Source organism: Emydura macquarii, unplaced genomic scaffold, assembly GCF_026122565.2.
Source record: "Emydura macquarii macquarii isolate MOO-44397 ecotype Brisbane River unplaced genomic scaffold, CSIRO-AGI_Emac_v2 contig_369, whole genome shotgun sequence".
Lineage (NCBI taxonomy): Eukaryota > Metazoa > Chordata > Testudines > Chelidae > Emydura > Emydura macquarii.
This window is the reverse complement of record NW_027130506.1, coordinates 6,029,750-6,042,815: the sequence shown is the minus strand read 5'-3', so window position 1 is coordinate 6,042,815 and position 13,066 is coordinate 6,029,750. Positions and strand designations below refer to the sequence as shown.

General features: G+C 39.0%; 1 protein-coding gene across 2 annotated transcripts in view; it reads left to right on the top strand.

Annotated features, from left to right (window-relative positions):
* TMEM65 (transmembrane protein 65) overlaps window positions 1-12,849 on the top strand; it is a 41,459-nt gene extending 28,610 nt beyond the window's left edge. For both annotated transcript variants that reach the window (XM_067531154.1, XM_067531162.1), the window contains 2 exons: window positions 5,575-5,680; window positions 7,650-12,849. In XM_067531154.1, coding sequence (XP_067387255.1) covers window positions 5,575-5,680; window positions 7,650-7,745 — 202 coding nt within the window. In that variant the 3' untranslated portion in view covers window positions 7,746-12,849. The remainder of the gene's footprint in view (window positions 1-5,574; window positions 5,681-7,649) is intronic.
* The last annotated feature ends 217 nt before the right edge of the window (window positions 12,850-13,066 follow it).

The following is a 13,066-nucleotide window of genomic DNA, read 5'->3' as shown; positions in this document are numbered from 1 at the left end:
TTGCTTAGCTAGTTTGGTACAGATGACAGTGACCCTTCAATCAGAACAGGCTAAGCACCATTCTGCTGCCCTTTGCTTGTACAGTAATGAGAACAGCATTTCATTACCCCTGCATTTAACATTAGAGTCATTTGTAACCCAACACCTGCCAACGGGATCATTTGAGCAAAGTAGTCCCACCATGCTGAGCATCTAAGCAGAATGGGTGTGCTCATACAAATACAGACTGGCCCTGACACCTGTTCCCCTCCCTCTGGCCAGCTTGGCAGGGGAGAGCTCATTCAGACCCTGCTTACATATATTTTGGCAAAATTATAAACAACTTAAAAAAAGGGGTCTTCTAATGGGAAGTTTCAGGCAACCTTAGTAAGACGTGGTGCTACCACCACCTCCTACAATGTATGGATTTACCAGGCAGGGCTAATCTGTTTTATGTATTTCTGAGTTATCTACCTCAGGCAAATTGTGGAAAGAAGCTGGTAAAAGAATGGACAGTTAAATTAGTGGGTCCTCCCAACCACCCATATTCAGGTAACAATGGACCTATGAGTAAAGCCCCATGAAATTTTCTTTATATTTTTAAATAATTTTTTCATTCTTGGAGGGGTGGATTTTGTTTCATTTCATTTTATCTGGAGGGGAGGAGAACATTGTCCCTTTGGGTGTGGGAAGCCCTGGGAGAATTTGCAGAGTGATCTTGCCCTGCAGTCATGCCAGAGTGGCCACTCCTGTCCCAAGGGGCTTGGCCAGGGCCGTTTTAAGACCTTCATAGGCCCTAGGCACACTTGCCTTCGTAGGCCCCCTGACCAAAATAACTAATTTGATTTTAAGCTATTAATAGTTTTTTTAATAAAAATAAAAAATTATACATTAAAAATTTTTTTCGTAGGCCCTGAAAGTTTTGTAGGCCCTAGGCACTGTGCCTGTTGCGCCTAATGGATAATACGGCCCTGGGCTTGGCCCAGTTTTCTGCTTCAAGCATTGCAAACTGGAACATGAGGTTGCAACACCACTCGGATGTGCCAGGTTGCAATGCCACTCACTCAAATTTGGCCTGGCTCCCCCACCCTCCCCGCCCCCCACTCCTGTTATTTGTAACCTAACACCAGCCAAAGGGACCATCTGGGCAAAGCAGTCCCATCATGCTGAGCACCTAAGCAGCGTGGATGTGCTCATGCAAATACCAGCTCGGCTGGGGAGAGTCCATTCAGACTCTGCTTACATAATAAACCAGATACCCATAAAGATACCAGAATAATTGCCCTTCTCTCCTTGCTGTGCTCAGAAATAAAGCTGCATTTTTTGTTACTGCACATGTGGCTCCCAGTTATGGTGTTCATGTGCCCCAGCACAGGGGCTTGGAACATTTCAGTAGCAGTGTCCAATAGGGGTTGTGCATGTGCCATGCATGCCCTCACACCCCCATCCCCCAAGTACATAACGGGCAGAGTGATCCCAACTGCCACTCAGTTCCTTCCAACAACCTTAGCCAGTCAGTCTGAACAACTGTGGGTGTATCTACCCTGCAAAGAAAAAAACTGGGGGCAGCGAGTCTCACAACTTGGGTCAACTGACTCGGGCTCGCAGGACTTCCCCAGATAGACTTATTTCCATCAGTTCAAAACAGGAAATGTGTGGTATTCTGCTCTTGAGCATGAAAGAGTCTGGAATCTCTAGCAGACGCAGTCAAGATTTCTCAGTCACACCGTTTGATGTATGTTTTCCCTCCGTTTCCACTGATTCCAAGAGTGTTACAGACAATACGGCAAGAAAAAGCTCGAGTTATATCAGTAGCCCCTGCTTGATCTTGCCAGTTTTGGTTCTCAAATCTAATGCTACTGTCATAATATCAATTTAGCACACTCACCGTTCTGGAAGACCTGTTATCACAGAGTCATATCTGATTCTCCACCCAAACGCAGCCTCTCTGCATTTCCTAGCCTGGATGTCCTCAATAGACAGAGAGCATTCTTCAGACATACAGATCATTCTTCAGAGTAGAAGATTATCCACTAGGGTTACGTATACCGCCAAATGGAAACATTTTTCTTTATGGGCAAGGTTTAAAGGTTATGCTCCATCTCAATGTTCTATTCCAATAATATTACATTACCTCTTATCCTTAAAGCACTCAGGACTGTTAATCTTTTCAGTCAAAGTCCATTTGGCAATAATATCTGAATGTCATGCTCCAGAAGAGGGGGAGATAATTTTTCTCTCATAAATCAATGAATAGATTTATGAAAGGCCTTATTCACATTTTTATCCTGTGAGAAAGATTGCTCCAGCATGGGACTTAAATTTAGTGCTATTTTCACTTATGGACACCTACTAACAGTGAAGATAGCATTCCCAGTGCCAGTTAACATCAACTAGCAGAATACACACGTCAAGCCCTAAAGATTAATCCTCCATAGACAGTTTTTCACATGGATAGCGTATCTGAGATTGCATCCATCTTTTATTTCCAAACTACTATCAGATTTTCATATCAATCAGTTCATTCATTTACCAGCTTTTCCATCCCAAAAGCCTCATTCTTCACCTGCTGAATCTAAATTACATATATTAGATGTGAGGTCCCTGTTATATTACCTAGATGGAAGTAGGTCTTTTAATAAAATGTCAACTTTTCATTGTTTTTTGTAATAAATCAAAATGGATGGCTATTGCATCACAAAGACTTTCAAAATGGTTATCGGAATGTATTAGAACTGCTTATGATATTGAGAAGAGTCCTCTGTCAAGCATTTGAACTCACTCCACCAGAGCACAAGCTTCATAGATAGCATGCTTCCGTCAGGTTCCAATGTAGGAAATATGGAAAGCAGCCACCTGGTAGGTCTTGAGCTCATACGTTTTATGAAACATTATTCGTTAGTTACCGTTTCAAGATCTGATACCCATTTTGGTAGAGCCATTTTGCAGTCTCTTTTTAGATAAGTCCTAGCTCTCGCCTCTTAAAGGTAACTATGAGGTAATTGCCATAAATGGGATCCACATGTGCAGCACCTCGAAGGAGGAAGAATAGTTAGTTACTTGATAGTAACTGTGGTTCTTTGAGATATTCTGCACGTGTGGATCCCGTGACACATCCACCGTCCCCACATTTCAGGGTCTCAGAAAATATTTTAGCCTTTACTCCAATCAGAAAATATAGCAAAGTATCTCGAGTTTAGCTTTAAAAGTTTTGTCGTATCTATTAAAAAATATATTTACATACTTTGCAGATGATAAATAGAATTTTCACCCATTGTTGCAAACACAACTTGCATTCACAAATCCCATTCATTTCAGTGTGTTCTGCAGATGCACATATGAAATACTTGCTACTGGCAAGTGCAGAATTGTGTTTGCACAAATCTTTGTACCTGCAAAATGTGAACCCATGTATGTATGTATTTTTGTGCATGTCTAAATGGAGACTCAGTAGAAAACCAGCTGAAAACTTGATCCTGTCAGTGCATTAATGTTCAATTTGTATTAATGTCACTGAATGGCCAGAAACTGCAAAACTTTGTTCAGATAAGAGAAATATAACTAAAATGCCATAAATCCAACATTTTAATATTTTTCATGCTAAGCTCTTTTTAGAGCAGTTTCTTCAAAATGTCCTTGATCATCTCAGCATGACATACATTCTGTGCTAGAATATGAAGGTTTCTTTCACCTGCTATGTGTGGAGTCAGTGTTTGAGACTTTGGGCAAGATCTTTGAAGATAGCATCAAACACTGTCTTAGCCTCAGTTAGTTCCACCCTATCGTGTTCTGGAAGAACAAGGCCCAACAGTGAGAATCCCATAGTGTTAGTATCTTCAAATACCTTTTCATATACAGGAAAAAATATGGAAGTTGTTAAAAATCGTTGAGTCCTAATCTATAAACCAGATTTTTACATTATAGTTTGAATAGACTGTATCTTTCAGTCTATCTGTTGTAGTTTACTAGTATACCTAGACAGGAGATCTGGCACATTCCAACAATATGGTTTCAGGCAGGTTTGTTCAGCTTGCCTGCATCTTTGGAATACCCTCCTTTTTTAGTGGTATTTCCCGAGGACTACTGCAACCTAGAGCTCTATAACTATTTTCCTTGAGGCTTATTAAGCAGGCCAGGTCCTTCCCAGACTCACATCCACCACCTTTAATGTGTAGCAGCCTGCTTGCTCCACCCAACGGTACAATTGAGATTAGCCCTTTAGGTAGGCAAGTTGGTTTTAAAAAAAAAAAAAAAAAAGGCAAAACTTTCCTAACTTGCATTCCTTGTCAGTGGGGGTAACGCTGTACTGTTAATACTAAGTGTGTTCCCCAGCAAATGGCTATGGACTATTGCCAAAGCTTTGAATAGAGCTAGCAGGCTTGTATCAAGAGAGAATCTTTACATGGAGAATTTAATTGGTAATAGGAATTGGCTCTTGGAAAACTGAAAAACCTGAAGAGTTGCATATAAACTAGTTATTCTTTGGAATGACTTCACCTGTGTTGGGAGTGGCAATCTATATATATAGTGTCTCATACAATTTTAATATCTGCAAGTTATTAATGTGCCTCGAGATTGACAAAAACTCGCATTTTAGCAGCAGTTAGAAAGCTTTATTTGCCAGGCTTAATAGAGAGACAAGGTGGGTGAGGTAATATCTCTTATTGGCCCAACTTCTGTTGATGGAAGAGACAAGCTTTTGAGCTCTGTGTAAAGATGAAAGCTTGCCTCTTCCATCAACAGAAGTTGGGCCAATAAAAAATACTACCTCACCCACCTTGTCTCTCTCATATCCTGGGACCAACGCAGCTACAGTATTGCAAAAGGCTAAATAGATTAAGTTAATTGACAAGTTTTTCTCTGAAATCCTCATTTTTTCAGTTCATTTAAAAAAGAGTAACTTTTCTTCACATGTATGATAAAGGTCATAGTAAATATGTTGAACACTCAGTATTAAAATGTAATGTTACTTTTATTTTACAGTTGGACTATTACATTTTTAAGAAGGTGTATGAGAGGGGAAAAGATATCTTTAGATTCCAGAGTTGAGTAGTTATCAATGGTAAACTGATATCTGTGAATTTTCAGCTTCCTTTGACATAGGAAAAAAGCATATTGACAGTGAGTTCTGCCTCAGCAGCTGATTATTAAAGCACAAATATATGATATGATAGAATGTTCCATGAATAGTTCCTGAGGGAAGCTCTTATGTATTTACTGGTTTTTTCCCTAGTATTGAAAAAGGTTTATTGCTAAATGATGAAATTTTTTTCATAAAGTTATTGTAAAATGTGCCAAACTACAATAATGTCCAGTCTTCTTATATGAAGTTTTGGTTATTTGGAAGGATTGCCTAATTATGGATTGAATTAGTCAAAAATATGCACTTATAATATAAATATGAACTTTCAAAGTCTGAATATTTTTCTGTATATGCCAAACTGGTGGATTAGCAGTACAGGATGCAAGAAAAGCTGTTCGATATAAGATAGTAGTACTTTTGCAAAAGTAATTTAACTTCAGTTGTGCTTTACTCCAGCCAATGTATTTTCAAATCCAAAAGCCTGAGTACTACTGACATATGGCTTTTTTCAGTCTTGCAGGCTATGTTGAAGCTCTAGCTTCGAGAATGGGCCTGTCAATTCCTGATCTAACACCTAAGCAAGCAGATATGTGGCAAACACGTCTCAGTGCACACTTGGTAAATATATTTATTTATAGTTTGTGTGTGGTTTTCACTGGTCATTAGCAGAGATGGGATGAATTCAGTATTTCCGTTTTTGCCAAATATCAAATATTTACCTTTTGGTATTTGCTAAATACTGAATATTGTTGTCAAGTTGGGGGGGAACAGGTATGTGGGGGGCTTGGAGAGTGTTACGGAGTTGCATTTGGGTGATTAAAGGCAGGCTGCAATAGAGGGTAGATGGGTCTGTTACAGGAGTGGAAAATAGCCACACAGCCTGCAAATGTCTGGCAACTCTGGCTGTGGTGGTAAGATTAGATGGGTTTCTTTGAAGTCAGTCAGCATGATGAGTGGCAGTACTTGTCCTTAGAAAGTTTGGTATCTGTATTAATTGTTCCTGTCAGATTTGTTAAATGTTTTCTGGCAATATACCTGAACTGGTGTACAATTCAAATTCCAATCCTGTGTATATTAATCTGGATCTAAAACCAGCTTTCATCTAGGTAAAATGTGCATGTTAAAGGAATATCCACTACCTAGATTTAGGATAGAAATCATTTTCAGAATTACCGGATATTCATCATCTTACAGATAGAAAACATTGCATGTTTTAATTTTATTAAACAATGAAGCATTTAATATTGACTCATTTAGAATGGGGGAAATTAAATTTGTCAGGTTTTTTTTTTTTTTGGTGGCACTTCATTGTGATGAAATAAATGCTACAGTTGCAAGGTGAAGGAAATATCCAAGCAAGAGCTGAAAATGTAATGGGGGAATAGTTTAACTAGGGCAAGAAAAATTACAGCATTTATCTAGGAAAAGTTGTTATTGAGAGGTGTGTGTTTGTATGTCCTGATTCAACACTGCCAGCAGTGAATCCTCTAGCCTTATGTAAAGGTACTAAATGTTTTCAATGGAACACTCTTCAGCCTCTACTATTCAGGGTGTTCCTATGCTAATTGCTAATCCCAAATGTTAAAATTGTGAGAATCCAACTCCTGAAACTTTAAAGAAAGTTACCTTTAGAACTACTCTATTGCTCTTCCTCTACATCTTTTCATAAGATTTCATTCATTCACTTAGATTCAGCTTCCATTCTCATGCCAATGACTCCCAAATCTATTTGTCTGCTGTCTCCCTCTGTCTAGTCTTACTTTACAGCATCTCTTTTTGACAACATCTTCTGGATGTCTTACCATCAATTTGAACCTAACATGGCCAAAACTGAGCTCACTATTTTTCCTCCCAAAACCTTCCCACTCACCCCTTCTGCCACTTCACAATACGACCATCTTTTCTTTTCTTTTTGTTTTTTTGCTCAAAGATATAACCTACCTGTATCCTTTGACTTCTCCTTTGACCTAGACATGTGGACCCAAATCTTGCTAGTTCTTCCTCCATAGTGTTTGTGAAATCTGACCTATTTTTTGGTATACAAGCAGCAAAATCTTTGACCCAGGCACTCATCTCCCATTTTGGTTACAATAATCTCTTCTCTGGTCTCCCTGACACCTTCCATGTAAAGTGCAGCTGCTATGGTATCTTCCTTGCCTGTCATTCTGACCATGTCACCCCATTCCTGAATCCCTACACAATCATCATCATCTCCATCACATGAAATTCAAGTTCTAGAGCTCTTGTTCAAAGCCCTTCCCAGAGCTGTTCCCCACTACTTATTCACACTGTTCTTTTCTTATGGTGTGTATCCCACTCCTTATGCCCTGCATATATGTTCCTCTTTGTATATTACCTGACTTGGGGCAAAAAACAAACCCATTAAATTAATATGATGTTACCCTGATTGCTATCCTTGTATGTTTATATCATTTTTATCTTTCTAGATTGTAAGCACTTCAGGACAGGGTCAGTTTCTAATTACGTGTTATTACAGTGGCTTGCATAATGGGACCTATTTCCTGTGCAAATGAGTGGCAACTGAACTGTGAGAAACTGATCATTTCTCTCCATTCTTTTTCCTTAGGGTAAAGCTATTGGAGTGACCATTGGCTGCCTTTTAGGAATGTTTCCTTTGTTCTTCTTTGGAGATGAAGAAAAAAAACTGGAAAAGAAAAATTAATCTTTTTACAATACAAATAAAAATATAAACTAATGTACCTCAATTATTCAATTATGCTGTCAGAATATTTAGGAATTAACAGACAGTAACAATGTATAGACTTGGGAACAAAACATTCAGCATGTAGTTTTATGGAAACACTAATTTATTGTGGCTTTACCTTATTCAGTACATCTTTTATTAAGATACCATTTAGCTTTTATTTAATGTAAATTGTTGAAATGTTTTCACTTATAATAGCAACTGACGTTTACCAATTCCCTCTCACCTTCGTCCTGTAACAGGATTATTACTTAGCTGCCTGCTCTGGATGTACTGTGTAGAGTTTGGATTTCCACATTTGCTGCCTAACTTGTAAATGTATGCCAAAAAGGGTACTTGCTGCTCATCCGGTCCTCCAATCCAGACTATCAGTGGGGCCAGTTGGTGGGTGATTCAGAATAAAGTCTTTAAGCATTTTTGTAGTTATTTTTTCCTTTGAGCCACCATTTCACATTGCCTGAAGATAGACCTATTTCAACTACCCACCACCATTTGGTTTGCATTTCCTAACAATTCTAGCCAGTATTGCTTACAAGCATCCATTACATGCCTTCACTTCCTGACAAGGTAAGTGTTTTTAGTTCTGACTTGTTACCAGGTTCATCCTTCAGAGTTTCTACAGTCACCCCTTTTTTTTTCCTGAAGAAGTATTTTGAAAATCAAGTTTAAAGTAAGTTTGTGGACTATCCCTTCTTCCAGCCAGCCACCGAAATAAGTGACAGTACCTGCTTCCAGTAAACATAACTTTCCTTTCCTCCTGAACTTTAACCAGACTTCCAGGAATTCCAGCCCAGCCACTAATGGAATAATTTGAGCTACTGGCAGGTGGATCAAAACAATAAATCTATGTTTTGTACAGAATAGCAGATAGGCCGAGAAGAGTCAATAGCTGTAGATGAGGGATGTCTAAAGACAAAATTTGAAAAGGAGAGGTTTTTTTGAGGTGGTGTTACAGGAAGTCTTTTCCAGATGAGTGCACATGACAAAAGATGAGATCACTCCCTTATTGTTTTGAATACGTTGTGCAAAAGGTTAGAATGAACCAATGTTGTGTTCTGCCCAAGAGGATATAGCTTGAAGATCTGTTTTGGTCAACTTAAATTAGATTCCAATGTGCCAACTGTGGACACTCCCTAGACATGCCAGTTGCACAGGTTTCCCAGTAGACTACGGATTTTCAAATCATTATATGGATTTGTGTGGAAAACCTCTAATCTGTGAGGAGATAGCCTTTGGTTGGTTGTTCTTTCCTATTCACCTCTGTCACATGGAAGGAAAGCCATTTGGAGCTGCCACACAAGCTGATACAGACTGGTCCTTCAGTCTGTGGAATATGCAGAGCTCTGCTTCACTGCCTATTAGCTATTTAAGCAGTGAAGTGAAGTGCTCAGCTTTTTGCTCTTAGAGCTGATTGGGGAGCTACTGCTCCTTGCCGGCACTGCAGCCCTCCATGTCCCCTTGACCTTCCCCCATCCTTTACCCTCCCACAGCCTCTAGTCCTTATCGATCCACCCATCCTAGCCCCAGCTCCCCTCTTACCTTAGGCATCTTCTGAGATGGGCCCTGATCGCCTGCCCCTCCCCTCCATAGGTCTTCATGTGGTCCTGGCTGACTCCCCATCTCTAGTCTTTGGGGAGCTGCAAACAGGGAACCCACTACCTCCCTCCCAAATCCCACAGAGCCCCAGGATCTTCAAAGGCAGGGACACAACCTCCCAGGCATTGAGCTCTGCATGCTCCAATCCTACTAGCTGGGGTAGCTCTACCCAATGTGTGGGGTTCCATACCCACATGATGGGAATCCCCCTGTTGCTGGCAGATTCCTCCCATGGGGGTGGAGCTGTTTTCAGCTGGCAGGGCTGAAGCCATTTGAGCTTAGTATCTTCAGAGTCAGGTTTGGGCTCTGCCTAGTGTGAATTAGGTAGTGACTCCCACTTGACAGTCTCCCAAACACAGGAGATAATGGGCAGCTGGTCCCTCCCAAAGGCTCAAAGGTGTGGGAGGCCATTGGAGCCCTTTCCAAAAGACATCTGTGGTAAGGGAGGAAACAACAAAGGAGTAGGGAATCATAGGCCTGGGATGTTTATCAGGAGGAATGGAACTTCCACACATGGAATCCCAACCCTTGCCCTGGGCTCTGTCTATAAACAGTGAAGCCCATGTTGTTCTTTCCCCTTCTCTTGTGTTATGTGGAAGTTGGCATGGTGGAGGCAAATACTGAATTGGTCTTGTGTGTGATGGGATGACTGAATGGAATGAATTGGGTACGAGGTGTGGCATGTGCATGTAGAATGGGTGGGTGTTGGCTGCATGCCTACAATGAGTGTGTGTGTATGTAGAATGAGTGAAATGAATGGGTGCTATTGGAGGAGTGAGTTGTCTGGGTAATGTATGCATAATGAGTGGGTAGAAAGATGAGATGGAGTGAAAGTGAGTATGAAGTGAATGCTAGTTGAGATGTATGGTATGAATGCATGATGTGGGCATGAGTCGAACAAATGGACAAATGTGTCTGAATTTATGCATATTTATGCATGTTCATGCAAATATAGCTAAATTAAAATCTGAGTGTTTTATTTGCAAATGTTTGCAGGCATGGTTTCCTAATTTAGAAGTTCAATATGAACTTCAACTTCTGTTGAAAGCTATCTTAAGATGAATGAGTGCTTATACCAGAAATGTTTAAGAGGTGGTTTCTCTGATAGTCAAACTGAAATAAAAAAAAATCAGTCTGGATTAGAGGATCTGATTTGCAGAATGTTAAAACTAGACCTTTGTTTACTACTTTTGTTATGAAGGCATTTATTGGAAAAGCAGATTTGGGGCTTTTATTCTTTTTTGTCTTATTGATTTTACTTATTGAAATCCTGTATAATCTTTTTTGTTTATGATGGTGAGTGCTGATTTATAGTTCCAATTACCATATTGACTATTTTAAATATTTCAGTATATGACCCAACAGTAGTATAATTATGAATTTCTCTTAGTTACTTACAAAGGAGAGGATTCTCTCTATGTACGGTATTTAGGAAGATACCAAAAGCAGGGTAGAGCTAAGGCACTTTATTTTTGGCAGCTCTGCATCCTTACAATATCACTTGTTTAGATGAGTTTTTCTAATCTATAGAAAGATATTAATAATTATATTCAATCCCATGAAACTAAGAGTTTTGTTTGCTGTAGGAAGGACTTTATTACAACAGTCTCAGTTTATTTAACATGGTGGATATAACAGCTCACCATGTCAGTCATAAATCTGATCTCCCTCTTGACCACTTCCATAGGCCCCACAACAACAGTACCAGCCGTTTAATCCTAATAGATGAAGAAGGAATATAGAAACACTATCAGCTGGTTAATAAGCTTTGAGACAGTACCACTAAAGCGGTGTCTCAAAATTGCACCTCCCACAAAGAATGACTTTTCATAAACTTTCAGCTAATATCCTCATAATATGTAGTATCCATATGTATGTGTGTGTTAGAACAAATTGTTGTAGAAAGAAACCTCTAATAGGCAGGACTGGCAGCCAATTTGAAGGTTTTGATTTGGTTTAGTTTTTAATAATTGGAATAATTAAAATATTTTAATGAAACGTTGTAGGATAGTATAATCTTCCTTCCATTATAAGTTTTTGTTTTATATGGTGCTTGAATGCTTTTAAAATTGATGATCCCGGTAGTTCTTTTGCCTGAAAAGGATGCTTTGATTTTCTTCCTCTGCATGTCTATTCAGTTTGCCAGTAGCTTTTCTTTTGACTATTGTTCTTTCCTATATTTTTCTTTTTAAAGTTGTAATTAGTCCCTTTTATATTTTTTTAAAGGTAGAAAACACATGAAACATACATTTTGGATAGCAGTCTGACTGTATTTACTTTTTGACTATGGACATGACATTAACCTATCAGTTTATGGGGGCCCTCTAATACTTTCCAAAGTGTAACATGTTGCTGAAGATAAGTACCATACTCTGTGTGGTATTTTGCACAGAATAGTCTTAGCTGTGTTTCGCATTACAATATTGGCATTGAAATCTTCAGACAATACTTCATGAACAGATTAAAATTGGAACACTAACTTCATTCTAATTATTTTTGAGAGCTTGCAAGAACAAATACATAGCAAAATGTCAGCTGTCGTAGCAGTGTTCACTTTAGAATGACAATATAAAGTCCATGTACTACTGTTTAATGGCTTGTGCATGTAAATTGAGTGCATTTTGTTGATACTGTATGGTAAACTATTGTACTGCAACCAATGTTTTTAACAAGAAAAAACAGACTAAAAGATCTTCAAAGAAGTTAGTGTGTTTTTGTTTTAAACCTATTTTACCGGGCATGAAAAAGTATATTGGTAAGATGTGGTTGGAAATAGTCTTAGGTATCAGACCAGCTGTGGACAGGGAGCTCATGGAGGTGACACCCTTGGTCTCCAAGCATTGGGGAAAGGGTGGAGAAATAGTTGATACTGAGGGTGAAATTCTGCCACCTTTGAAGTCAGTGGGAAAACTCTCATTGTTTTCAGTGGGGCTAGATGTCACCCTGTGTGTGGGATACAGGATCGACCCTTGTGTGCCTCAGTCGTGAGAGGGTATCTGCCTGATCCAGAATGGAGGATTTGTTCCTATTCAGTATTGTGAGTCTCCCGGCATGTGTTTTTAGTAAATGAAAAAGGGCAGTGCCAGGTGCTCTGCCTCTGTCCTTAAAAACACAGATTTGAAAAGACAAAGCACATAACAGAAGAACTACCACGTTGACCATACAAGTTTTGTAAGGGACTTTGTTCTTACTCGGTTTATTTATTTCTGTTCTATCAAATTTGTACTGTATGTAAAATGGGCCTTTAACCTTAAAAACTTGGTAGATGTGACGTTTATATTCTGAAATGGTATGTCTTTTATTGTAACTTTAAATTTCATTATCAATGTGTTTTTAACAAATGATTCAAATGATTTCTGTAATTTGAGTTATTCCATTTGCTTCCATTGTCCATAATAGAATGCAGGGAAATTTTTTAGAAACAATTAGTAAAGAACATGCATTTGATAGCATGATATGTGCCAAACTGGGAAATCTCTTATTTTTTATGAATATTGTACATATCTGTGTGTGTTTATGATGGATTACTTGCTGTGGGGTAAGATCCAAAAGGGGTTGTTAGAGGAACTAAGCAGGAAAGGGAAAACAATGACATTGTAAAGAACATCCCAGCAAACACTCAAACACAGTAGCCAGGTTATTAGCTGTAAAGAAGTTACTTTACTGGTGCTAGCAAGTTTACA